The 26,367-nt window shown below is 44.0% G+C and overlaps 1 protein-coding gene across 3 annotated transcripts in view; it reads left to right on the forward strand.

Moving 5' to 3' along the window:
* Smim17 (small integral membrane protein 17) overlaps positions 1-22,993 on the forward strand; it is a 29,602-nt gene extending 6,609 nt beyond the window's left edge. Inside the window, exons 1-4 of one of the 3 annotated variants that reach the window (XM_021166546.2) lie at positions 9,528-9,606; positions 17,542-17,777; positions 19,906-19,982; positions 22,164-22,993. In XM_021166546.2, coding sequence (XP_021022205.1) covers positions 17,636-17,777; positions 19,906-19,982; positions 22,164-22,274 — 330 coding nt within the window. In that variant the 5' untranslated portion in view covers positions 9,528-9,606; positions 17,542-17,635 and the 3' untranslated portion in view covers positions 22,275-22,993. Of the gene's footprint in view, positions 1-9,527; positions 9,607-17,479; positions 17,778-19,905; positions 19,983-22,163 lie in introns of those variants that run through there. The other 2 variants (XM_029479245.1, XM_029479244.1) reach the window with 2 other exon arrangements.
* The last annotated feature ends 3,374 nt before the right edge of the window (positions 22,994-26,367 follow it).

Consider the following 26,367-nt stretch of genomic DNA (forward strand, 5'->3'; position numbering starts at 1 on the left):
ACCCTTCCTACTTACTTAAATTTAAATGTTTCTCCTAGCTCAGAAGCATTTCCTGGGGAAATTTCAAAGAGTCCAGAAAAAGGATAAGGATGGCTACCATAAGCCAATTCTCCGCCATAGACTTCAATTCCAGAATGAAGAGCTCCAATTCCAATAGATGAGGTGTATTCATTCATCCAGTACATGTCATAGACATTGAGCACCACTAACTGGTTAGCCCCCATCCTTCTCCCCATAGCTGCTGTCTCGTTCTCCAGCCACTTGGTCTCCATGGGGCAGAGGCCGCTGCCACCCTGAGGGCATCTCAGGCAGGACTCGAGCTGGGCATTAAGCATCCAGCCCGACCCAGTGCAGCAGGGGAGGAAGCATCCGGCAGCTGGAACCACTCCCAGGAGACGCTGTCAGAAACCTGTAATGAGGACTTGGCCAGACAGGTGGAGAGCTTGCTTGGGCTCAGGCACCTCCCCTCTTCTGGCCTCCTAAGGTACCAGGTACATATGTGGTACATACACATACATGCAGGGAAAGCAATCATACACGTAAACCTTTAAAAAAATATTTTAATATAAAATGAAAAGGGAGCTTACCAAAATCATTGCTGATGAGGACAGCAGGTTATTTGATAACAGAGTTTACCCAAACCACCAAAAATGTAAGTTGTGAATAAATTCCAAATGCAAATATTGGTGCAAAGAAAAGGCTCGCTATATAATATTGGTTCATGGCCAATGTTGGTTTATTCCAGGTATACATGGATGGTTGTGGCAGCTAAGAGAAAGTAAAAGCCATAGACCTCTTCTGGGCTCCAATAACCACGTGACTGGAAGGATTTCTTTCTAACATTTAGTAAAGTAAATGTCTGCTAGTATCTTTGAGACCTGGAGTACATGTGGGTGACTAAAGAATTACATTCAAATCAGGACATTTATAAAAACCAATTTTCTAAGGCAAGAATCATGGAAAGACTTAGTGTGCCCTGGACTGTTCCACATCAGGAGAAAACTGGCTCCATTTAAAAGGTATGCAGTTCAGTGGCTCTTAGTGTAGTCACAAGAGTTGTGCAACCACTACTACAGTCCATTTAAGAATGTTTTCATCCAGTTAGTACCATGTCCTGGCAGTTATCTCACCCTGGGATCTTCATGTGTGTGTGTGTGTTATGTGTATGTATGTATGTATGAACAAACATGCATATATGAAGGTGTATGTTATGTGTATGTATGTATTATGAACATATGCATATATGAAGGTTTATGTTATGTGTATGTATGTATGTATGAACACATGTATATATAAAGGTGTGTGTTATGTGTATGTATGTATGTATGAACATGTGCATGTATGAAGGTGTGTGTGTGACACAGCATGTGTGGAAGGTGAGAGGACAACTCTCAGGAGTTGGTTCTCTGCTGCTGCTGTGAGATCTGGGGATTAGCCTCCTGTTTGTCAGGTCTTTGCACAGACACCTGTATCTGCTGAACCAGCTCACCAGCCCAAATTGTCTATGGTACTGGCAGTCTTACTCAGTTCATTCGTAGAACTGTCAGATTTCCTATGTTTGATGTCAGAGTTTTCAACTGCAGTAGGGAAGAGATGGGCTGATCAGATGTCACTGGGGCACTTACCTCTCTAGAAAAACACAGATTTATGCTTTCACATGCAAGCCTAAGAGACTGAAGACTTAAATGTAGAAGAAGTACAAGGAAAATTGACAGGGCTGTAGCTTTGGCTTGAGAGGAACTTTAAGCATTATAGGTAACCCAGAAGATGATATTGGGTTCTTTGAAACTGATGTGAGATCTCTTTCTCTCTCTCTCTCTCTCTCTCATACACACACACACACACACACACACACACACACACACACGATACACAAAGATGACTCCAAAGAAAAGCGATGTAGCAAAGGGGTGTAGTCCTTGAAATGTAAGGTGATGCTACGGGGCTGAGGATGCACTCACACAGAGTACTTGTCTAGGTTGGACCAGGCCTTGAGCTGAGCCCTAGCAGCAACACTGGCAACTGATATGGGAAAATGCAGTAATTATAAGTAATTAATATAAGTAATTAGTGGGAATTTTCCAGGATTGTTTCCTGGAAATGACAATTCATTTTGAATTGTAGAGATATGACAATCTTCACTTATTAGTGACTTCATGAAAAATAAGAATTTAAAAAATGTTGCTTATATATACTACTATGTTATAAGCCATTTGAATTAAAATTCTTTAGAAAGTGTACAAAGGTAAGTGGGATGGTATAATTCAACTTGATACAATCTTGAGTTACCTGAGAAGAGTGTCTCCATGAGGTTGCTGGCGACACTGGGGTGTTTCACAGCCCATCCTAGTGTATGTATGTGGGGAATTGTCTTGATTGTGTTAATTGATGTGGAAAGACTTAGCCCACTGTGGGCAGTGCCATTTTCTGAGCTTGGGCCCTAGATGCTTAAGTTTAGAGAAAGAGAGCCAGATTAGGCATGTTTACAGCCATCCTGTTCTATGCTTGACTATAGATGTGATATGCCCAGCTGTTTTAGGTTCCTGTCACCTTGATATTCTTGCTATGATTCTATGGTTCCTGGTGGGTGGCTTGTCCCAGAGAATCTGTGACCTGGAGTCAGTGTCCTGAGTAATATTCTAATAAGCATCCCTAGCAGTGCTAGTACTTTGAGAACTGCTGCAATTATTAAAAGCTTGTAGGAGGAGAATCTACATCTTTGCTCCTTCTGCAGAAAGCAGTGATACCAGGGACAGCTGTATGGAGGTCTGGGTAAGTAGGGTTTATAAACTCATCATGATTGGAACTCCTATTGCCATCCAGAAGATGTTATGACAAGCTGTGCAAATTTGCAGTGTGGTTGGAGAAGAAGCAAGAAGGAGAAGATGCTGAGCCCCGTTGAGTAGCTCCAAGCAAGTTTTATTTGACCTCTTGCCCTTCTAGTTCCTCATTCTGGAAATGAGAGAATAATGAGAGACACTTAACAGTTTGATTGATGGGTTAGACACGAGAAGAAAATCCTTCAAGGTGAGATAGCCCAACACCTGCTGCCAATCCTGATGACTTGAATTCAATCCTGGGACCCATGTAGTGGAAGGAGAGAACTGATTCCCTCAAGCTGTCTTCTGGCTGCCACAAGTTAAAAATAAGTTTAAAACATTAATGCACAGTACGAGTGGGTTCTGATCTGTGGGGCCATTTTAGGACACAGGTTCCTCATATCTTTGCTGTTGTACCTCTCCCTGGGGACATTCCTGGTGACCAAATTGTTAAGGTATTTGTGTGTGTGCGTGCATTCATTCATTCATTCATTCATTCATGTACGTTTTCAGGGAGGGGGTATATTTTATTCCCTTGACTTTTTCTTAAAAGAGCCTGCACAATTCAAAGCACACAAAACACAAGAGTAATTCAGACAGACAGTCTCGTAAGGGGATACAAAAGATAACAAAGGTACTTTACAAGATAGTTTGGGTTACATTTTAAAGTACAGATACCTGAAGCATTCTTAAATTGCAAAAATTTTTATCTTTAAGAAAATACCACTTGTGCTGGAGAAATGGCTCAGCGGTTAAGAGCCTGGATTGTTCTTCTAGAGGTTCTGAGTTCAATTCCCAGCAACTACATGGTGGCTCACAACCACCCATAAAGTTATCCAATGCTCTCTTATGGCCTGTCTGAAGACAGCTACAGTGTACTCAAATGTGTTAAATAAATAGATAAATCTTTAAAAAAAAGAAAATGCCACTCAAAGTTCATCTTTTCAAATGTTCAAGTAGTATGTAGTAGTAATATGCCTCTATAGATCAACAATCACAGCCCTCTCCTTCTTGAATGTGTAGGTGTGTGTTGTGTGTATGCATATTTGACTGTGCATGGGTGCATGTATATGAGAAGGTGCACATGTATGTGGAAGACCAAAGTTGATGTCAGATGTCTTCCTCAAGTACTCTTTACCTTCATATATCAAGGCAGGGTCTCTCACTGAACCCAGAGATCACCATTCTGGATAGTCTGGCTAGCCTGCTTGCTCTGGGGTATCCTTGTCTCTGCTTCCCACACCAGTGGGGATGCAGGCAGGCTGCCATACTCACGTGGCATTTGCATGGGTCCTGGGGATCTGAATAACAGACCCCGCACTGTCACGGCAGGTGTTTTTATTTATTGGGCTACTTCCTTAGCTCCCAGAAACTACACTTTTCTTATTACCCCACCCTACAACATTAAAAAATCCTAAGAACTCAGGGGCACACTTTGCTATACTCAAAATCAACAGCCTGAACCTGGGGAAGGTTGTTCCCTCTCTTTTCTTTTCTGCATGCTTTCTAAGAATGTTTTAGAAACCCTGTTAATAAAATTTACAGAGAGTGTAATAAAATTTAAACACACACACACACACATATATATGGAGACCTTTATATATGAAGGTGGAGTGTACTTGAGGGAGTCATCTGGCCTTACTCTACTGAAAACTAAAGCTGCCTCTTTAAAGTGACTCTGCAGTTTTTGTCTTAATTAGCTTTTGTCCTATGCTCTCCACAGTCCCCAGAGAGCTGTGTCTCCAAGAAACAGCAGGGAGTTTTTCCTACGCAGGTCGTTACTTGAGGTGTCTGTATTGGAGGGTAAAGAGGTCTCTCTGTTATACTTCATGAAAACAGCACCAATATCAGGTCTTGTAGTAACTGGTCTGAGGTTAGGGGCAATTCATGACGCCGTGAGTCAGAACCGCGGACAGCGCACAGCCGCAACCGTTTTAGTCCACGTGCACTGCTCTTTGGTTCAGTACCACGGATAGCGTAGCCGTTGTATGGTGTCATGCTATGGACCGTGGTTCAGCACCAAGGACAGCGTAGCTTTTGGTTTCAGAACCGTGGACACTGCCCAAAGCTGTTTAGCTCTGACTGTTCAACACTGAAGGAAAGCAGTTTCGGAGATGGTTGAGTGAGAGGCTGGCTCTTCCCTTCCACCCCCAAACCGGTTAGAACCAAGGACAGTTCACCTGCAAGTAGTTCAGCAGGTCAGACAGCAGGACAGACAGCGCATGTTACACCAGCTTAGCACAGTAGGCTGCTCAAAGGGGACTTCCAGCATCAGAGATCAAATTACATACTCTTTTGTTTGTTTGTTTGCTTGTTTTTGAGCAGCATCCTAAGCCTACTTTTCCAACCTCCCAGTCGTAGAGTTTCTGCTTGGAGATATTTGTTTCCTTCAAGGATGACTTGGACCTCACCCACACAGAAGCACAGGTCTGGGTTTTCACTGCAAACAGAACAAACAAAAAACTGATTGAGTACACTACATGGCACTCAGTTGCATGGGCTCATAGCCCAACTCTTCCTAGATCCATTCCTTGCTTTTATACCTCAAAGCTATCTGCATATCAGCCTTCTCAGCTCCACCAGGATGGTGAATCCCAACTATATCCACCTTTGTCATCTAATGACCACTGCACTTCAGGCCACCATTTCCTTTCACACCTGTCACTACAGGAGCCTCTTACACAATCTTTCCATCATGCTGCCTTCTGCTGCATTCCCCACACAGAGATTTTGGGCACACTTTCCTAATGTAAATTAGAGTCCACCTCGACACTCCTCAGTTCTCTGCTAATGTTTCTGAAGCAGCCCACAATCAAACCTAATGACCCTCGTGTGTTTTCAAGTCCCTGGATGCCTTTCAGAACTTATATCTCACTTCTGTCCCTTGTCTAGCCTCTCTTTCAATATTGTTCTCTTTATTCCTTTGCAGCTTTATTGATTCATTCTGCCATGGATTCTTATTTAACTAGCTCCTTCCCATCTTTTAGGTCTCAATTCAAATGCCACTTAGGTCTTCTCTGGGCTCTGGCAGCTCAGTGGAAGAATACTTGCCTATCATAATATGAGGCCCTAGTTCCCATCTCCAGTACCCCCACCCCTCCTGAGAAAAAGATGATAGATATGTAGGTAAGTAGGTAGACAGACCCTTAGAGTCGCTACCACACGGACCCATTTCATATTAGTATGAGTTACATTTTATTGCCTTGTGTGTCTCTTGTGTCCTTTCATCATTAGAATGTACCCTTCTAGCCCATATTTTCAGTCGGTAAAGGTAATTGCTGCCAAGCTTGGTGCCCTGAGTTCAGTCGCTGGGACCCACATGGTGGGAGGAGAGAATCAACTTCAGCAAGTTGCCCTCTGACTTTCACAAGCATACCATTTCGTATATATGTGTACATGCACACATTCATTAAGTAAATGTTACATGTATTTAAAGGACATACATTTTTGGGCCACAGACACTCATTGTCTTGATCATCAAGAATATATACCACTTATCAATTGTCTAATAAATATTTGCTGAACGAATGTTTTAAATGAGTGATTGAATGAAATCCTAGCCTTACATTGATCAGTCTTTTGTCAGTTAATCATGGAACCCCAACAAGATGCTTACAAGACTCATAACTTGGTCGAGCCATAGCCCAAGGTTTGGGGATTTTGTTGCAATTTCCAAGGTCAACCCATCCTCCTGATTTGATAAGAAGACTTAAAGACTCTTCATCATGTAGTCACCATACTCAGAGCAATGATTTATCACGGTGGAAAAACATAAATGGCCACCAAAAGGAAAAGGCTCATGGGAGTGAAATATTTTTGCTTTACCTCTTGATAATTTGTGATGCCATTCATGTTTATCTCAAGTGCCCTCCAAGGCTTTCTAACCTGGGGCAGGCTGGATCCCAGGCTCTGTAACAGGGAAGACAGAGAACAGCAGACAACAAAGGGTGTTAAAAAAAAAAAACATGCTGTTCACCAGGCACTAATTCCATCATCCAGGAAGCAGAGGCAGGCAGATATTTGTAAGTTCAAGGTCAGCCTGGTCTACAGAGCAAGTTCCAGGACAGGCAAAACTACACAGAGAAACACTATCATGAAAACCCAAAACCAAACCAAACCAAACCAGCCAGCTGGCCAAACAACCAACCAAACAACCAATTAAACCTCACTGTCCTGGAGAAGAGTCAGCAGGTAAGCCATAACCAATAGACATTACCATTGTTTATTCTGTGGTATAAAAAAAATGCCCATGGTGGGAAAGAGATGTTGGAAGGTCATGTAGGGAGTGAGCTCTGAACTCTTCCTGGGACTCTCAATCAGTGACTACAGTTAAAGCAACTAACAGTTAAAAGCAGGGCTTTGCAGGTCACTTCTGCTGAATTATAACCATCAGCTTGAAGCTACTTTTGCTCTCTCTATCAGGTGACTTCAGTTGTCCACTGAGTGTTGTAAGCACCTGATGTGTCCTGCTATCTGTCTGCTATTTGCTACTCATTCATTCATTTGTTCATTCACTCATTCATTGTTTTCTTTCTTCCTTCCTTCCTTTCTTTCTTCCTTTCTTTTTCTTTCTTTCTTTCTTTCTTTCTTTCTTTCTTTCTTTCTTTCTTTCTTTCTTTCTTTCTTTCTTTCTTTTTTAACTTTTGTTTGCTATGTACTTAATAAAAATCTCCCATTTAGATCATCTTCTGGTGAGAAAGCATATCCCTTTTAGTTACTTCCGTTGGTGCCATGACAAAATAGCCAACAAAAATGGGTTAAGGAAGAAAGGTTTGTTTTGGCCCCACCCTTTGAGGGTATAGTCAGTTACAGGAGGAGGAGCTTGGAACAGCTGGTCACACAACATCTACAGTCAGAGGCAGGGAGCAATAGATGCTTGTGCCCAGCTCACATCTCCCTTTTAATTTTGTCCAGAACCCCAGACCATGGGATGGTACTGACTGACCACTGTTGGTGAAGGAGGGTCCTTACCACCTCAGCTAACCTGCTCTAGATAATCTCTCACAGGCATGCCCAGACGCTTCTTTCTTAAGTGTCCCGGTCATCTTTAGCATGTCAAGCTGATGACACAGCCTAGAGTTACCAGAGAGGAAAGCTTTGATTGAGAAATTATCTAGAGGCAGCTGGCTCTCCAACTTCCTAATGCTACCGCCCTTAAATACAGTTCCTCATGTTGTGTTGACCCCAACCACGAAATTGTTTTTGTTGCTACCTCTTAACTGTCATTTTGCTACTGTTATGAATCGGAATGTAAATATCTGATAGGAAGGGTATCTGATATGTGGCCCTCGTGAGAAGGTCTTTTGCCCCTCACATGGGTCGCGACCCACAGATTGAGAACCACTGCGCTAGGTCCTATTAGTCTGTGGGCGTGTCTGTGGGAGGACTGCCTTAGTTGTTAACTGATTTGGGAGGGGCTAACCCACTGTGGGCAGCGTTATTCCGTGGACAGGTGATCTTGGGCTGAGTAAGAAAGCTAGCTGAGATGAGCTTGTGTGAGAGCCAGCAAGCGGTGTTCCTCTATAACTTACTGCTTTAAGTTCCTGTCCCAGCTTCCCTCATTGACGGCCTGTGACCTGGAACCGGAAGCTGTAATAAATCCTTTCCTCCTATAATCTGTTTTTGGCTAGTGTTTTTGTTCTTACAGAAAATTAATCTGATTTCTCTATTTTACAACAAACTAGAGAAATGAAAATAAATTGACCAGGGACATAAGTGAAAATAAGTTTCCTCACCTACAGCTCAGTCATAACCTTAAAATTTATTTAAACATTTTATTCATATGTAGATGTGTGTATGTTCGTGCGTCTGAGTACAACTTGTTCATTGAGGCCAGAAAAGGGCATCAAATCCCCTGGAGCTGGAGTTACAGATGGCTGTGTATGGGTGTTCCTAACTGCTGAGCCATCTCTTCATCCACCTGAATTAAAAAAAAATTTAATGTGACTTTTCTGAGAGCAACTTGGCAGCGGTCTCTGTTGTAAAATTTGAATGATGGGGATTATGATACCACTAACAGTTACTGAACACTTTCTAAGAATTCTGCATGTTAAATGGGGCTTGGTGGCACATCACTAATAACCCCAGCGATAGGGAGGTAGAGGCAGGAGGATCAGAAGTTCAAGGCCACATAGTGAGTTCACAGTCAGTCTGGACCATAGATCTGACCTCAGGGGGGAAACCCAACAGTAAACAACTCTGCAGGTGTTATTTTCTTATTTTTACCTTCACAGACATCCTGAGAGTGCTGGCGGTTGTTCCCTATCATTCCCACTTAGCAGATTGGAAAACTGAGGTACAGGAATATTAAGTAATATCCCTAGATGACACAGCCAGCACTTAACTCCATCTATGGAACCTCGGACTCCAGGCTGACATGCCTTTGCCTGAGCTCCTTCCTGTCTCCTCTCACCCTAGAGCAGGGGGGTTTTAAAGTAGAGAACCTGGAAGAAGCACGTGCAAAAATCTTGGCCATAGCAGCTGTCTGCACCCTGGACTGAGACATAACTTAATTGGGGATGGAGGGCGCACTCCACCTTGGCTAGACCCTCAGGACCTGTACTACGCCACAGGGCACCGGGCTCTGTTTACTCCTGCAATTTGTTTCCAGTTTTCTTCAAACGCAGGCTCCCTGCAGGGAGGAGGAGGAAGAGAGAAGGCCGCCTCCTTTTCTCTCCCCGCCACCCCCACGTCCCACCTCCCACCCGCAGCTTCCGAGTCTGCGCAGCCCAGCCGCAGTCCTTGCAGCTCCAGCTCTGCAGAGCCTGCAAGGGTCTGATTGGGGAGGGTGAGTCCTTAGAGGGACCCCGCGGGCGGGAAGGGGGCGGGAGATTGGGCTGGGGGCGTGGGTAGTGATCGGGGAGATGCATTCACGTGTGACTGTGCATGCATTTGCATGCGTGTTTCTGGGGTGGGCGGGTTTACAGTACAGTTTGCTCTAGGTCTGGGGTATGGGAATGGAGGGTCCATGTGGGAGAAGATGGCGGGGAGGGGCATTTAACCCGCTTGGGCCCTCTTTTCTGCTAACTTGATTGTTTACTTGGTGCCTGAACATCCAACACAAATTTCAGCAACCAGGGAGAAGGGATCCTGCAGGGAGCTTACACTCAGGCGTCTGTGTTCCTTCGTGGGTCTGTGCACGTACGTGCACATTGTCTCTCCGTCCTCTCAGGGAGGTCCCCAGTTTCTCTGTTGGGCTCACTGCACCTGCAAATTTGGTTGCATGTGTGCATTATGTCTGTCCTGTGCTCCGTGTGTGGTATCCTGCAACAGGCCAAGAGCATGACTTTATGGAGTCCCACAGGTGTAGGATTTAAGGGACAGTCCCAACTCTCCTGAGCTCTGAGGCTGTGATGGAGACCCTTGCCCATCTGTGCAATGGAGCCATAGCTGTAACTACTAAGTAGGGCCTGCAATCAGAACATTCACCCCAGGAAGCAGGGCTCTGTTATTGTCGTCGTCGTCATCATCATCATCATCATCACTATTATGACGATTTTCCTCGCTCTCACTGACTCTCATCCTTTCCCCTCTGCAGGTGATACGTCTTCTAATTCACAAAGAATACCACAGATAGTGAAATGTGAATCCCTGTCCCCCCCTTTCTACTTCTCTCCTTCCATCTACTGTACTTACAAGATCTTCTAATCTTCCCCTTTCCCCAGGTTTCCCCATGTGCAACTGGCTCCTACCGGTCTTTCCTTATTTATTGTCTAAAGTAACACTTCTTTGTATGGGACACAGAATTTAGAGGACAACTTGTGGACGTTGGTTTTCTTAGGAATTGAACTCATATGGTCAGGCTTGACAGCAAGTGCCTCTTACTCGCTGAGCCATATTGCCACCCTCCCTACCCCACCCACACATGTAGTTTTCTCCTCTAGTTGCTGCTTCTCAGCCTAAACCTGTAATAAACTATGGTTCATATAGAAAGTAAAGCAATAAGCAAACCCAATTCTAAGGATACTCTAATACTCTTCCCAACAATGTATGTGTGGGCGGCGTGCACACGCATGCACACGCGCGCGCGCGCGCACACACACACACACACACACACACACACAGAGTTTTGTGTCTTAATTTGGTTTCAAAATTCATGATCTTGACCTGATCCCCCTGCCTCAGCCTCGTAAGTGGTGGGATTGCCGGGCAGCATCCTGGTGCTTGTTTGCCAATGCAGTGTTGGAGACAGAGTTCTAGGCAAGCCCTTTACCACCCAGCTACATCCCTAGCCCTGCTATGTGTCCACAGTCTCATCTTTTCACACCCCTCCCCCAACATATACCCCAACTCTCACTGAGGTTGCAAACTGTCAGCCCCCCCCCCAGGGTCTATTGTAGGTCTGACATTATATTTGTCTCATGGGATGTTGCCTTTTTAAACGTTTGAAATAATGAGCATTGCGAACTGCAGGCTCTTTGTCTCAAAATAAATAAGTAAAAGCTAGAAGACAAGAGACCACGAGAGGGTAATATGAGGATGATGAAGGGCGGAACATAGGTAAAAGGACATGACTTAGAAAGATGTTACAAAGATTATTTTTTTTTATAGTTTTAACTTTTTTCATTTTTAAAAAAAATGGTGGATAAGTGAATTCAACTTTCTGGGTCCTGAAGCAGTGAGAACATGACATAGTAACTAACCAACCAACTAATTAAATGTTAGTAGTAAGTGCAAAATCCTAAGTAAACCTCCGGAGCTTTAGAATGGCCATTCCAACGCCATGGACAATATACCCATCATCACTGGGACAAACATAGCTGTGGGGCCGGGCATGTATCTGAGTGGCTTCCTTAACCTGGCCATGCAGTGCTTTTATCTGTGAGTTCTTTAGAAAAAAGCAATTTTATCTTAAAAATTTTAAAGTGCAAACAATGCCATCTGAGAAGATAATTTTCTAGTCTCCTGAGAAGTCAGGTGACAGCCACATGTCCCTTGTGTTTTCCAGGCTGCAGAGGCAGGGCAGCTCCTCTCAAAGGACACTTGATTGAGCTTCTCCTACAGTCTTCAGTGCTCCTGTTGTTTCTCCCATGCTGCAGTGTGGCCGCTCATTCTTATTTGCTTTGTGACATATTCCTCTGCATTTGCATTTTGTTTTCCAGTTGGGAAGTTAAAGTCACGGGGAGGAGGCTCTTGGGTGATTGACTTTTGTCTTGCTCGGTTTCTGCTCTGGAAGTGTTTGTGTTCCGATCTTTGGGGACAGCATATCTGACTGCTGCACGGTCACATGGACTACCCTGTTTGGTCCTGTCTGCTCACCCCCAGGATGTGCAACTGGTTCATCCATAGGCTCCCAAGACTTCACTTTTGGGCCTGGCCCAAAGTTCTGATGAGAAATCTTTGGGAAGTTTCATATCCATGGGTAGCAAGTGCTTATTTATGGAGAGGTGATGTTTAAGTTAAGGTTAATGTGGTGGTTTGAATAGGTCTGACCTCCCATAGACCCATGTGCTGAATGATAAGTCCAACAGGAGTGGCGCTATTAGGAAGTGTAGCCTTATTGGAGTAGGTGAGGCCTTGTTGGAGGAAGCGTGTTGAGATGGGCTTTGAGGTCTCTTCTGTTCAAGCTCTGCCCAGTGTAGAACGCAGTCTCCTCCTTGCTGACCACAGATCTAGATGTAGAACACTCAGCTCCTCCAGCATGTCTTCCTGGATGCTACCATGCTGCCCACTATGATGGTATATTAGTCAGGGTTCTCTAGAGTCACAGAACTTATGGGAAGTCTCTATATAGTAAGGGAATTTGTTGATGAATTACAGTCAGTAGTCCAACTCCCAACAGTGCTCAGCAGCAGCTGTGAATGGAAGTCCAAGGATCTAGCAGTTGCTCAGTCCCACAAGGCAAGCAGGTGAAGGAGAGAGAGTAAATCTTCCTTCTTCCAATATCCTTATGTAGTAGGTCTCCAGCAGAAGGTGTGGCCCAGATTAAAGGTGCCATCACTCCTGAATCTGGGATTTACTTTGTCCCAGATGACCTTGAACTCAAAGATCTCCCTGTCTTAATCTTTTGGGATTCATAGCCACTATGCCTCAAGATCTCCATGCCAAGATCCAGGTCAGAAACTTGTATCTCCCAGCCTCCAGATTAGGATCACAGGTGAGCCTTCCAGTTCTGGATTGTAGTCCATCCCAGATATAGTCAAGCTGACAGCCGGAAATAGCCTATACAGATGATAATGGACTAAATCTCAGAAACTCTAGGCCAGCCCCAATGAAATGTTTTCCTTCACAAGAGTTGCCTTGGTCAAGATAACTTCACAACAATAAAAACCCCTGAGGCAGTTAGCCTTGAAGGCAGGGTACAGCTTTAAACCAACAATGCAAGGAGAAGGAATGTGGCCTTTAAACTTGCGTTCAGCAGGGTGTTCTCTCTCTGCAGAAATCTCAAAACGCCTCCATGATGTGGCTGCTGTTGTTACCAGCATCTTTTACGGATGAGCAAGTTGAAACTCAAGAGAGGTTGTGTGTCCTAGGACACACAGCAAGTGCATGGTGGAGGTCACATTCAAGGGCTCACAGTTATCTCTGTGCTTGCTTTACCTGCTACTGGTGATGGTCAGCAGCCAGAAAATTGTAGCCATTCTCTTCCCACTGTACTGGCAATTTTTAAAAATGTGAGTGCTTGGAACTCAAACTTGGGTCTTCATATATTTAAATATATGATATGTATTCGTATGCATACATATACATGTGTAGGTAATGCAGTTTATATGCAGGCAAATATATATTTCAAGTTTATCCACACCTGCCTCCATTGTATGAATGGGAATCTATTTACGTTTCCTCTTGATAGACATCTAAGTTATAAGCTTTTGTTTGACTTCTTGGAGAGACTACATAGTCTAAGCTGGCCTCAAATTTGAGATCCTCTCTTGGTCTTTGGAGTGCTGAGTCTACAGATGTTGTGGCTGCATCCAGTGGTTGTTAAGATTTGTTTTCTGGTCTCATGTAGCCCAGGCTGGTATTCTGAACTCACTATGTAGCTGAACTTATTTCTCTGCTACCTCTCTGAAAGCTGGAGTTAGATGACTGCACCACCACAGTTTATGCCCACTTTGTGTAGTGCTGGACATTGATCCCAGGGCTTTGAGCATGCAACTCCCAGCCCCAGCAGTTAATATTTTAAAAATATTTGTATTTAAAAAAATTGTTTGTGTATCTGTGTACATGTACATGCATGTACATGCAAGTACCCTCAGAGGCCAAAAGAAAAAGTTAGATTTCCTGGAAATGGAGTTACAGAATGTTGTGAGCTGTCTAATGTGGGTACTGGGAACTGAACCAGTGTCTCAGAACTGCTGAGCCTGGTGGATGCTCACCTTGGGCTGCACTGGCTGGCCAGCAGGGATTTGACCTTAAGTCCTCATGCTTGTGCAGCAGCTCTACCCACTGAGCTATGTACCAGCTTTCTGAATAGCTTTCTGAATAGCTTTGCTTTTTTCCTTTTTAACATAGACAGAGGTGCAACGGCTTCCACAAACAAGTAGGCAAAGGACAGTTTCCCCCTGTGTTCCGTAGGTGCCCAGGATGGGAGCGTTACTCCCGGGGGGGGGCGGGGCGGGGGGGGGTGCATATGTTCAGGTGCTGTGGGGTTTTACTAACAACAGACACCCCCACCAGAGCCTGTGAGTCAGCTTGCTTTTAAAAGCTACCTCTGAGGATTTCCCAGGGAGACTTTCTATCACAGGGGGGAGAGGGAGTGCCAGCCAGTCTCTTTTCATCTTTAGGGTTTTTTTATTTTTATTTTTTCTATAGTTATTGAGAATAATAAAGCAAACAAACACAGGAAAAGCAAGCAGATCCCAGACTGTGTTCTGAGCATTCCTGCTAGAGCTGCCCCATTGTCACCGGAAGTTGCTCCCCGCTTACTAACTGAGGGGCACCCCAACTGGAAAGAGACTGGTGACACAGCCACAGAGTGTGGCATCTCACACCCGCAGCCTCTGTCCAGGAAGAGGAACAGGAGTTTGAGGCCAGCTGGGGATATATCATGAGTTCATGGCTACCCTGAGCTACCTAGGCAGTGTCTAAAAACAAAATAAAATAAATCAAGGTCTGGTGAGATGGTTTGGGGAGTAAAAGTATTGTGCCAAATAAGCCCAGTGACCTGAGTCCTGATCCTAGATCCCTGGAGAAAGGAAAGAGCTGACTCTGGAAGGCTGAGCGTCCTCTAATTCACACACACACACACACACACACACACACACACACACACACACACTTAAAACCAACCAACTTAAAACCAAACAACATGTACATTGGCCAAACTAAGGCATGCTCCCTGGTCTCAGTTGAGAGCAAGTGATGTTCTTCCAGGAATTCTTGGGTGGTGGGTCTAAAATCTCTGCCTGTGCTTCTTTGGATGTTAGGGTAAGGGGCTGGTACCCTTTGACCATGACTAAAAACTATACCATTGTAACCAACCAGAATAGAGAAGGACAAAGCTGGTGGGTATTTTATACTTAGTTATTTACTTTTGTGTGGTGGTAGAGTCGGGGGGGGGAGGGTGGGGCATGGTGCACATATGGAGGTCAGAAGACAACTTATGGGAGGTGGTTCTCTCCTTCCACCATCTGTTCCAGGGATCAAACTTGGAGCATCAGGCTTGGCAGCAAGCATCTTTGCTCACTGAACCCATCTTGCCAGCAGCACAAAGCTGTTGAATGGACTGGGCAGTAGGTTTAAGGGCTGCCATCATCAATGTGAAGGGATGAGTGAATCCCAGGAGACAGGGAGATCATGACAGAAGCTTCTGTATCCCAAGGACTAAAGTTTCAGATGATGGTGAAGGCTGGGACAGCAGGCAGAGGGCAAAGTGTTTCTAACGGAACCGCAGGCAGGCTGGCTGATTGGCTGCATGCAGTATGAGGCAAAGAAAGGGCTTCTGGGAAGGATGGAGGGGTTCTGAGCAGGAGAGGAGGATGTGGGAGGAGAATGGACTAGGGGTGTAGAGAGCTGAGTTGCCTTGGAAATGGTGCATCTAGTTGTGGTTTTCAGAGGCCTTTAGACATCTCCAATAGAGAGATGATGGTTAATGCGCTGTAGACAGCCAGTGGCTCAGCAGTTAGGAGAGCACACTGCTCGTCCGGGGACCCAAGTTTGATTTCCAGAGCCCATGTTGGGCAACTCCCAACCTTTTCTAAGTGCAGCTCCTTCTGGCCTCCAAGGGCACGGCACTCAGGTACACATCTACGAAGACACCCGTGCATATCTATAATGTAAAAAATAAGCAAAAATCTTTAAGTGGTTGTCTTAGTTTGGGTTTTATTTCTGTGAAGAGACACCATGACCACAACAACTCCTATAAAGGAAAACGTGGGGTTTGCTTACAATTTCAGAACTTTAGATCATTATTGTCATGGCGGGAAATATGGCGTCATCAGGCAGACATGGTGTTAGAGAATGAACTGAGAGTTCTACATCTTGATCCTCAGGCAGCAGAGAGAGGCAGTGAGGCCCACTGGGTGGGGCTTGAGCAGATGAGACCTCAAAGCCTGTTCCCACAGTGACTTACTTCCTCTATCCAACAAGGCCACACCTCCTAATAGTGCCACTCCCTATGGGGCCAAGGTTTCAAACACATGAGTCTATGAGGGCCATTCCTATTCAAACCACCTCAGTTATAACTGGTCATACAGATAGAAAAGAAATGGCTTACATATCCAGTATGCACAATTTAACATAAATATGTGTTACTGTATCATTTACTTAATATAGAGATCACTTAGTGTAAATTGTATGCCACATTTGTGTGTGGGTGTGTGTGGGTGTGTGCATGTAGTGCACATGTGTGTGTGGGGTGTACATGTTTGTGTGTTGTGGGATATGAAGGTCAGAGGAACTTTGGGAGTCATTTCTCAGGTGCCACCCACCTTGGTTTTGAAGAGTGGGCCTCTCAGTAGCCTGGGCCTTGTTGGTTATGGATAACCAGTGAGTTCCAGAGAGCCTCCTTCCTGTGGGTGAGGTCCCTATCTTTGTACAGAAAACATTTTCATAATTGAGTCATCTTCCTGGTCCATGCATCTCACTTACGAACAGTGTTCAAATATTTTATCTTCGTGCTTGTGTCCTTTTATTTACTCTCCCCCACATAAGTGCAAATTTTAAATGTTATATCATATTTTATTTATTTCATTGTCTTGCACGTTATTTATTTGTGTGTAGGTATCATGCAAGCATGCCAGTGGCCACAGCTGGTAGGTAGACAACAACTCACAGGAGTCAATTCTGCCCTCTCACACAATCCTGGGAATCAAACTCAGGTCGTCAGCCATGGTTGGCTGTCATCTCCACCCACTTGGTGGCCATTTATTTCCTCTTTGTTTCAGAAGTATTTCTCTACTATACATATGGTTGCTGAACACAGTCAAGGGATTAAATGATACATTACAGTGAGTGTGTTATGACCAGATCAGGGTCATTCGCTCTCTATCCCCTCAGATACTGGCATTTCTTTATACAAGAATAAAAAGGGGAAAGTGAGCTAGCTGAGCACTAGCATCCGCTACTTTCTGTTTCCTGACTGTGCATGCAATGCGACCCGATGCTTCACGCCCCTGCAGCCACGTCCCCTCCCCCACCAAGTGGTAGGTCGCTTCTTCAGACTGTGAGTCAAAAGTAACCTTCCATTTGAACCACTGCCCCCCCTGCTCTCTTTCTAGTGTTCAGCAACACACCTAGCACCATTCACTGGATGACCGGGTGTGTCTGCCTGTGACCTTAGGTTTTGAATCCTGTACCGGAGGAACCCCACAGGACACTGGAACAGGAGAAGTAAAAGAAAGCCTGCCTTGGAAGCCACGCCTCCTCCTGAGGAGATGCAGAGCCTCAGGACTGAGCAGACACAGGGACTACTGCCTCGAGACAGCAGGGCCTGGGAGAAGCCATGCCACTCCACCTTCCCCAAGGACTGGGAGGCTGTGGAGGTCGGGGCCTCCAGCTGTGACAGTGATGAGAAAGGTGAGGGTCCTGTGGGAGCCGGGAGCCGGGCAAGGGGGATGCTCTCGGGGTCCTGTGGGAGCCAGGCAAGGGGGATGCTCTCAGCAGAACTTAGGAGAGGCTAAACATCCATCGGTCACTCACTGACCTGTAGATTGTTGAACTGGCTATTTTTTTTCTTTTCTGAATAATATTTTGTCACTTGATACAACAAGCATGCATGGGTTCATAATTCTGTAGGTCAGCAGTTCGATGTGACCTCAGGGGACATTTCTCCTGTTGTCTGTTTTTGCGCTTGCCTGTGGGGTCATAAGGAGCTGGCAAGGCTGTTTCTTTAGATGGCTTTCCTCACACATTGGGTTGGTTGACTAACTCGAGTACTTGAGCCTTGTGTCTCCAAGAGGTTTATTCTCATGGGTCCTTGGAGTGTAGTGAGGAACAGGGAATGCTGGGATACCTAAACACTTAAAAAGAATTGTGCGCGCACGCGAAAATGTGTGTGTGTGTGTGTGTGAGTGTGTCTTTGAGCAAGTGCATGCAAGTACCTACAGAGGCCAGAAGAAGGTACAGGATCCACTGGAGCTGGAGTTAAAGGCAATTGTGTCTGATGTGGTTGCTTTTAACCACCGAGAATCTCTCCATTCCTCCATCCCTCATTCCCTCTATCCCTCTATCCCTCAATCCCTCCATACCTCCATCCCTCCTAGGCACCGAGTATCTCTTGAGCCCTCCTAACCACTGAGTATCTCTCCAGCCCTCCTAGGCACTTTTAAAGCCTTTGTTAGCAACTTGATAATCCTATGTGATAGGTCAAGATATGGCATGGTCAAGGCCAGGCTTAGTAAGGGATTTTCATATGGAGACACCACACACACACACACACACACACACACACACACACACACACATCCCTAATCATGTCAGATAGGGAACCCACAACTGAGGTTACTAACAAGATCATGCATGGGCAGAGGTCACAGTGTATTGTTAAATCCACAAGCAATGGTTCAGGGCCTCCTCTCTAATAATTACGCAGCTCAAATGTCAGAGGTGTTAAGGGCATTGAGCCTGTTTTTAGCTGTTTTCTTGAACACAGGTTGGTTTAGGAAGTTCAAAGTAAGAAGTCAGTTAAGACAGACAGACCCCTGGGCCAGCATGCTGGCCCAGTGGATAAGGATGATGGCCTGAGTTTGATCTCCACATGGTAGGAGATAACTGATTCCCAGAAGTCTGATTTACACATGTGTGCTATGGTGTGTGCCTCCACTCACCCCTGTTAAAAGAAAATAAAAGTAGACTCTAAGCTAGGCATGGTGGCTCTTGTAATCCAGTACTTGGTAGTCTGAGGCTGGAGAATTGCTCATGAGTGTGAGGCTCACCTGGCTCAGAGAGAGAGATTTCCAGGCTAACCTACATTTCATAAAATGAAACAATCTCTGCCAACTTTATTCAGCTCAGGATTAAGAAGGATGCACAGGTAGTAGCTGTGTGGGAAAGTCTTCCCCGGAAGCTTCTCTTGTAGGCCGTAGGAAAGCTCCTGGAACAGTTTTTCTTTGCTCTCTCACTCAGATCTTGCTTGGGAGACCATTAGGGAACTTTTACCTTCTGGACAGGTGAACAGCGGAGCCCATCAGATGGCCCAGTTTTAGCTGCAGGATCAAAATTCAGGCCTGATATGTTATCAGCCCCACATGAACCATGTGTGTGTGTGCCTGCTTGTGTATACATATATATCTATATATGTATTTGTGTTTTTATGTTTGTAAATGCATGTATATACATGTGTATATCTGTGTGTATATGTTTGTATATATGTATATACATGTATATATGTGTGTGTGTTTGTATATGTATGCATGTATTTGTATGTATATACATGTATATGTGTGTGTTTAAATATATCAGGTTGTTGGTAGAGAAGGGCATGTATGCATGTGCTTACGTGTGTATGCATTTGTGTGTGTTTGTATATGTATGTGCTCGTGTGTGTATGTCTATATATACATATGTGTATATGTGTACATATTTAAATGTGTCGGTCGTTGGTAGAGAAGGGAGAGGATGCCATGGAGAGAGCTTGGGAAGCCTAATTTCCATGTCTGCTCACTCACTCACAGCCCTTTTCTTTTCTGTTCTTTTGCCTTCACAGATCTGTCCTCCCAAGAGACTGGGCTATCTCAGGAATGGAGCTCAGTAGAAGAAGATGACGAGTCAGAGGACTCCCAGGTATGTATAGGGATTACCATGCATGCCTCCATCCATCTGCCCACCTCCCCATCCACCATCCCCTTCACACAGTCACTTTCCCTCTTCCACTGAGACCCTGAGTTTGATTTCCCTCGTAGTATGAATCTATAATCCCAGCCCTTAGGGAATAGAGGCAGGAAATAGGAAGCACAAGGGTCATTCTGGGCTATGTAGTGAGTTTGAAGTCAGTCTTGGCTACATAAGACTGTGCATTTGTGTGTGTTTGTAAATGTATGTGCTTGTGTGTGTATGTGTATATATATATATGTGTGCATATGTGTGTATGTTTAAATGTGTCAGGTCATTGGTAGAGAAGGGAGAGGATGCCATGGAAAAATGTTTTTTTTTTCCATTAGTCAATTAATTAATTCATTAACATCCCAATTGCAGCTTCCTGCAACTCGATATGCCAAGGTGGGATGCTATCTCTGGGAAGCCTCCCTTCACTGAGGAAGAAGGGAAGAGGGCAGGGGGGATGTGGAGGGAAGGAGTTGAGAGGGAGTGACTGGGAGGAGAGGAAGGAGGGGAAGCTGTGATCAGGATGTACAGTAAAAAAGCGTTATTTAGATAGGGCAACACAGAAAACACACATGTTAATGCATATGGATCATTTGATCAAGTTTATTTCAACATTCGAAGGATCACTGCACTAGTTAGCATACATGTCATTGCTCCCACAACACCTGATGATACATGAGAGGCAAGACTTATTTCAGTTCATGATTTTAGATGGCTCTTGTCCATCAGCTCAGTTCATGGAGGCGGGAGCATTTGGTGGAGGCTGTTCACCTAGAAAAAAAAATGAGGATACAAGACAGAATCAGGACTCAGGGCTTTGTATAGGTTTATCCTCAGACTTCCTTCACTCAGCTTGTCCTCGAGCCTCCACAGTCTCCCAGGACAGCACTGTGCACACTCGAAGCAGGAGTCTGTAGGAGATATCCAGAATTAGACCATAACAAACACTATCTGACCTGGGAAGACAAAAATGAGTCTGAGTGCTTAGAAGCAGGCATCCAAGGCTGAAGAGATGGCTCAGTAGTTAAGAGTGATTTCTGCTATTCCAGAGGACCCAAGTTCCATTCCCAGCACCCATGTCAAATATCTCATAGCCACCTGTAACTTCAGCTCCAGGGGATCTGAATCCGTCTGCTGGCTTCCTGGGGCACCAGCCATGCACATGGGACACAGACATTCATGCAGGCAAGATGCCCTCCTCCATGTACAATAAAAAAATTAAAAATAAAAGTTTACAAAACTAAAGTGGATTTTTTTTTTAAAGAAGAGAAACAGTTGTCTTAGCGAGAGGATGCTGTGATGATGCCCTTGGCTACAGTGATAGGAATAAAAGGCTAACTATGGAAATGCTTCGAAGGCAAAGCTAACAGCATTTGCTGATGCCTTGAATACGGGTGGAGAAAAACAAAGACCGATGCCACGTTTAGAGGAGGGTTCTGAAGGAATGGCATGAGTGCTCAGAGGAGAGACACTTGGCAGGAGCGAGGAGCAGAGTTTGGATTTTCAGAACCCATGTAAAGGCTGGGCGCATGTGACAATCTGCCTATAATTCTAGCACTCTGAATGTGGAAGGCTGAGACTTGGGAATCCCTGCTGCAAGGCAGCCTAACTACACTAGCCTATGCCACCAAGTTCTGGGTTCGAACGAGAGCCCCTGCCTCAATGTATAAGGTGGAGATCAACTAAGGAAGATTGCTAATGTTAACTTCAGGCTTCCACATGCATGTAAATGCACATGAATGTTCACACACACACATGCAAATATACACATGTGTGCTCATACACATGTGAACATGCATGCCACACACCAGAAACATGTGGGAAAATATTCAAGGTGGCTGTTATATTTACAAATGAATACAATAAGTTAGACAGCTGGAAATTTAAAAGAGGGGTTGGGTCACGAAACACACACCATACAGTGATATTTTGCAATTTTCATCCTTTATTCTGAAATTTTTTTCTCCAAAACACAGGTACATTGCTTGCTTCCGTATGTTTATCTAATATCTGGTTACTCTAACAGCTTTTCTGCTGGTAGATCCTTAATCATACGTTCATATTTTCCTGTGGTAAACTGTATCAATCTCCTTCCTTTCCAGTGCTGATATTTTCTTTCCCCCCTCTCTCCCCCTCTTTTAGGGCTTTGTGGAGTGGTCCAAGGCTCCACAGCAAACAACCATCGTGTTGGTAGTGTGTGTGCTGTTCTTATTCTTGGTATTAACTGGGATGCCCATGATGCTTCACATTTAACTATCACAACAGCTGCTGTATGGAGACATGAGCCCTGTGTCGCGTTAAGAAACTGTCCTGGCTAGAAACCAGGAGTGGATACTGAGCATTAAGAAATGCTTTTCACACATCCATTGAAAGATTTATTTTTAATTCTGTATATGTGTGTGTATCTTTGTGTGTATATGTGCTATTGTGAGTGCAGTGCCTGCAGAGGCCAGCAGAGGGAGTTTGAGCCCCTGAAGCTAAAGTTGTAGGCAATTGTGAGCTGCCTTTATGGGTGCTGGGAACAGAGCTCTGGTTCTCTACAAGAGCAGTAAGTACCCTTAAATGCTGAGCTGTGTCTATAGCTTCATGAGTTTTTTTTCCCATAAAATTTTTATTAAGAGGTTTCTGTATTTCTAAAATTTATTTAAATGAATACAAGGTTGATTATAAAAACACATTATTTTGTTTACTATTGAGAAGTTTTGTATACTCCTGGGCAAGAAAAAAAACCTGTGAATTAATTGGAAGACATTCTGAATTGGAAGACATCTCTTCAGAGCAGCTGAAAAGTGTGCAGCTTAGGGTCAATGTTGACCCATCTCCCTATGTTTTAAAATTACCATTGTATAATTTAACATTTTGCTTGCCTGTGTTTTTTGTACCATGTTTGCACCTGGTTCCTGTGGAGGCCAGAAGAAGGTGTTAGATCTTTTAAAATTGGAGTTACAGATGGCTGTGAGCCACTATGTGGGTGCTGGGAGCTGAACCTGGATCTTTTGGAAGAGCAGCCAGTGCTCTTAAATGTGGAGCCATCTTTCCAGCCCCATTTTTCATAACACCCTCAGTGTATACAGTCTTTTCATATAGACTGCCTTTTCTTGCTATTTTATATAAGGACACTTGCCTCTCTATCTTGATGTGTTAAGTTGGTGCTATTTTTGTGAAGTTTTGAAGATGTCATGGCTTAACTTGACATCTTTGAGAGATCTGAGTAAATTTTTTTATGCTTTTGAATAATTTCTGTAGCTTGAGAAGTATCAGGTCCTTGGCAGATTAAAAGAGTTTACTGTGGCTGGAGAGATGGCTTCATGGTTTAGAGTGCAGATCACCCTTGCAATTTGCTTCCTGGCAACCGTATCAGGCAGCTCACAACTAACTGTAACTCCAGCGCCAGGGGCCCAGACTCCCCCTGCTGGCCTCCAGGGGCATGGCATGCATATGCGCATACCCACCCATATTCCCCCCCCCCAACATATAATTAAAAAATAAATCTTAATTTTTTTAAAAAAAGAATTCACCAGTAATGAATTCTGAGGTTTGTGAGAGGGAAATCTCAGATGATGAGATGATGTTTGGAAAGCAGTTTGAATTATCATATGCCATTATGATGAGATGATGTTTGGAAAGCAGTTTGAATTATCATATGCCATTACTATGATAATTCTATCTTGGTAGCTTAGGAACACTTTTTTACTTCTTGGATTCATTTTGATGATTTATAATAATCTTTTATCCTCTAGAGAGTTCTTCATTCTGTAGGTCTTTTGGGACTATAAGCTTAATTATGAACACTATTTTTATAATTAAACAAAAAGGTTCTCTGCATTTTTTCCTATCACTCCTTTCCTTTTAACTCGCCATTGTGGCTTCCTTGTTATTTATTTGCTTTTACCAAACACTTATCTGGCTTTTGTTACTGTCTTTCCAAAGATCTAGTGTTTGGCTTTATTTATATTTATTTATAATTTATAAAATTATAAATATCTATATTATTTCTTTTGTTATTTTTGATATGTTAAATTATAGAATATGCACACTGTGCTTAGTTCTGGCTACTTTTATTTCTTGTTTACCTTTTAAGTGGTATACTTCATTTACATTCTCTCTATATTTGCAATAACATACTTAATAATAAAAAGATCCTTCTGGATATAACCTTGGCCACGTCTTAACATTATATAATCTACATCCTTGTTTATCTTGACATTTTTTTTTTTGGAGCAGTCCTAGTAAATGCTTCAAAGTCCAGTGGTTTAGTTTGTTTTCTGTCTAAAAACATTTTTGCAGGGCTGGGGTGCTAGGGAGATGGCTCAGTGGGTAAGAGCGCTTGCTCTGCAAACATGGGGACCTGAGTTTGAATCCCTGGGATCCACATAACACACAGCTGTCAGTGCTGTAATCTCAGCACTGGGAGGTGGGGCTGGGTGGTGGCAGTGGCTATGGCTCACTGGCCAGCCAGCCTCACAAAAGGGCAAGGCTCTAGTTTAGTGAGAGACCCTGTCCCTAGGCAATGGGGTGGAAAGCAATGGAGGAAGACATCCCATGCCTTGCTCTGATTTCCACAAGCACACACACGGGTGAACACATGCATATTCCCACGGGTGCAACCAACCCACCCGCCCCCACGCCCCCACCCCCTACGCACAACAGGAAATGGAGTCGTCTAATTCTTCTGTTCAGAGAATGTAACCTATAATATATTTGCTTCCAAAACGTTTTGTGAAGCTTCAACTATGACCAAGAACGTGTTCAGACTTTATAACTATTTGATGGATGTTTAAGATGTAGACTAGAGAACCATGTGTGTCTGTCAATCTGGCCTCATCACCGATGCAGCGCAGCTTCCCTGGCTGCTGGGCATTGGACTGCTGCATCCGTTCATTTAACGCATCAGTGCACTTTTATAATATTTACCTTATGTACGCAATAATTGCATAATTCAATACTAACAAGTCCAGAACTATTGTAACTTGCTGATTAAATGACTTATGTAGAACACCAAGCACACCAGCATATAGTAATCACTCAATAAATGCCAGTTTAAACCCGGTTCTGACTCTTTTATTGCATAGAAAATGTTTGCCTTTAGCCAATTTAATAATTTGGAATTCTCTTTATCAAATATAAATCAGTATGAGTGTTCTCTTTTTAAAAACCCCTGTGGATATGCACAGCCTATATCCCCTGTACCATTTTTCTTTACGGATTTTCTTTTTCATTTCTTTTATCTTTAGGTTTATGTATTTTATTTTGTGTGTTTGAGAGTTTTACCTGAATGTATGTATGTGTACCACATGTGTGCCTGGTGCCCACACAGGTCAGAAGAGGGCGCTGGGTGCCCTGGAAGGGGAGTTACAGATGGTTGTGAGCCACTCTGGGTGCTGGGAACCAAACCCAGGTTCTGTGGGAGAGCAGCCAGTGCTGTTAATTGTTGAGCCATCTCACGAGCATCTAGAGTTTTCATTCTTAAGAAAAAAAAAACCAAACTTTATTTGTTTGTTTATTTATTTTCTGTGTGCTTGTGTGTGTATCAGTGGGGATTTAGCCAGTGTCCCAGCTCAGGAAGGAAGCTCAACAGGGGTCTTCAGGTCCAAGGCCTGAAGGCTAGTGGGGTCCCAGAGTGGGAAGTTGCTGCAGACCCTCTTGGTCCCTTGTCTGCGTAGAATGGGTCTCTAGTTGCAGGTGGACAAGGAGTCGGCGAATGAATGACAGACAGATGCAACACAGGAGATTGTAATTTTAATCATAATTTTTAAGTTTACCTAAAGTATCAGAATCCACAACTTGAAGTTTTTCTTAATGAGGTCCACAGTTCCTGAACGGGGCTAAAAGGCAGTGGTAGCCACCATGCGGTCCCAGCAGTATTACTTTGTGCCATGGTAACTCAAGCTGTGTGGCCCTTCTCTGTGGCTGTTGTGACTCAGTGTAGCCCCTAGATTGTACTCAAGATGGAGTCAGCTGGAGGAGGCTGTAGTGCACAGGAGGCTGAGAGGGGCACAGACAGCTCAGAGATGAGAGAAGTGAATTTCTTCTACTGATAATACACTTGACACATTTTTTTTTTTGGAAAAGTAGTAAGCATGCTTAACTGAGTTAGTTCTCCAGCCCTAGTTATTTTTTAATTTTTGAAAACATCATACATGTATACAATGTTGGTTATACCCATTCCCACCGTTTCTTCAAGCTTCCTCCACCCAGACAAGGTATTTTCATCATATCGCCTACTTCTTGTCTTAAAAAATAAATAAATAAATAAAACCTCACTAAATCCAATTAGCGCTGCCCATGTTTGAGTGTGTGTGTGTGAGTGTGTGTGTGTGTGAGTGTGTGTGTGAGTGTGTGTGTG

Source organism: Mus caroli, chromosome 7 (assembly GCF_900094665.2).
Source record: "Mus caroli chromosome 7, CAROLI_EIJ_v1.1, whole genome shotgun sequence".
In the NCBI taxonomy this organism is placed as follows: domain Eukaryota; kingdom Metazoa; phylum Chordata; class Mammalia; order Rodentia; family Muridae; genus Mus; species Mus caroli.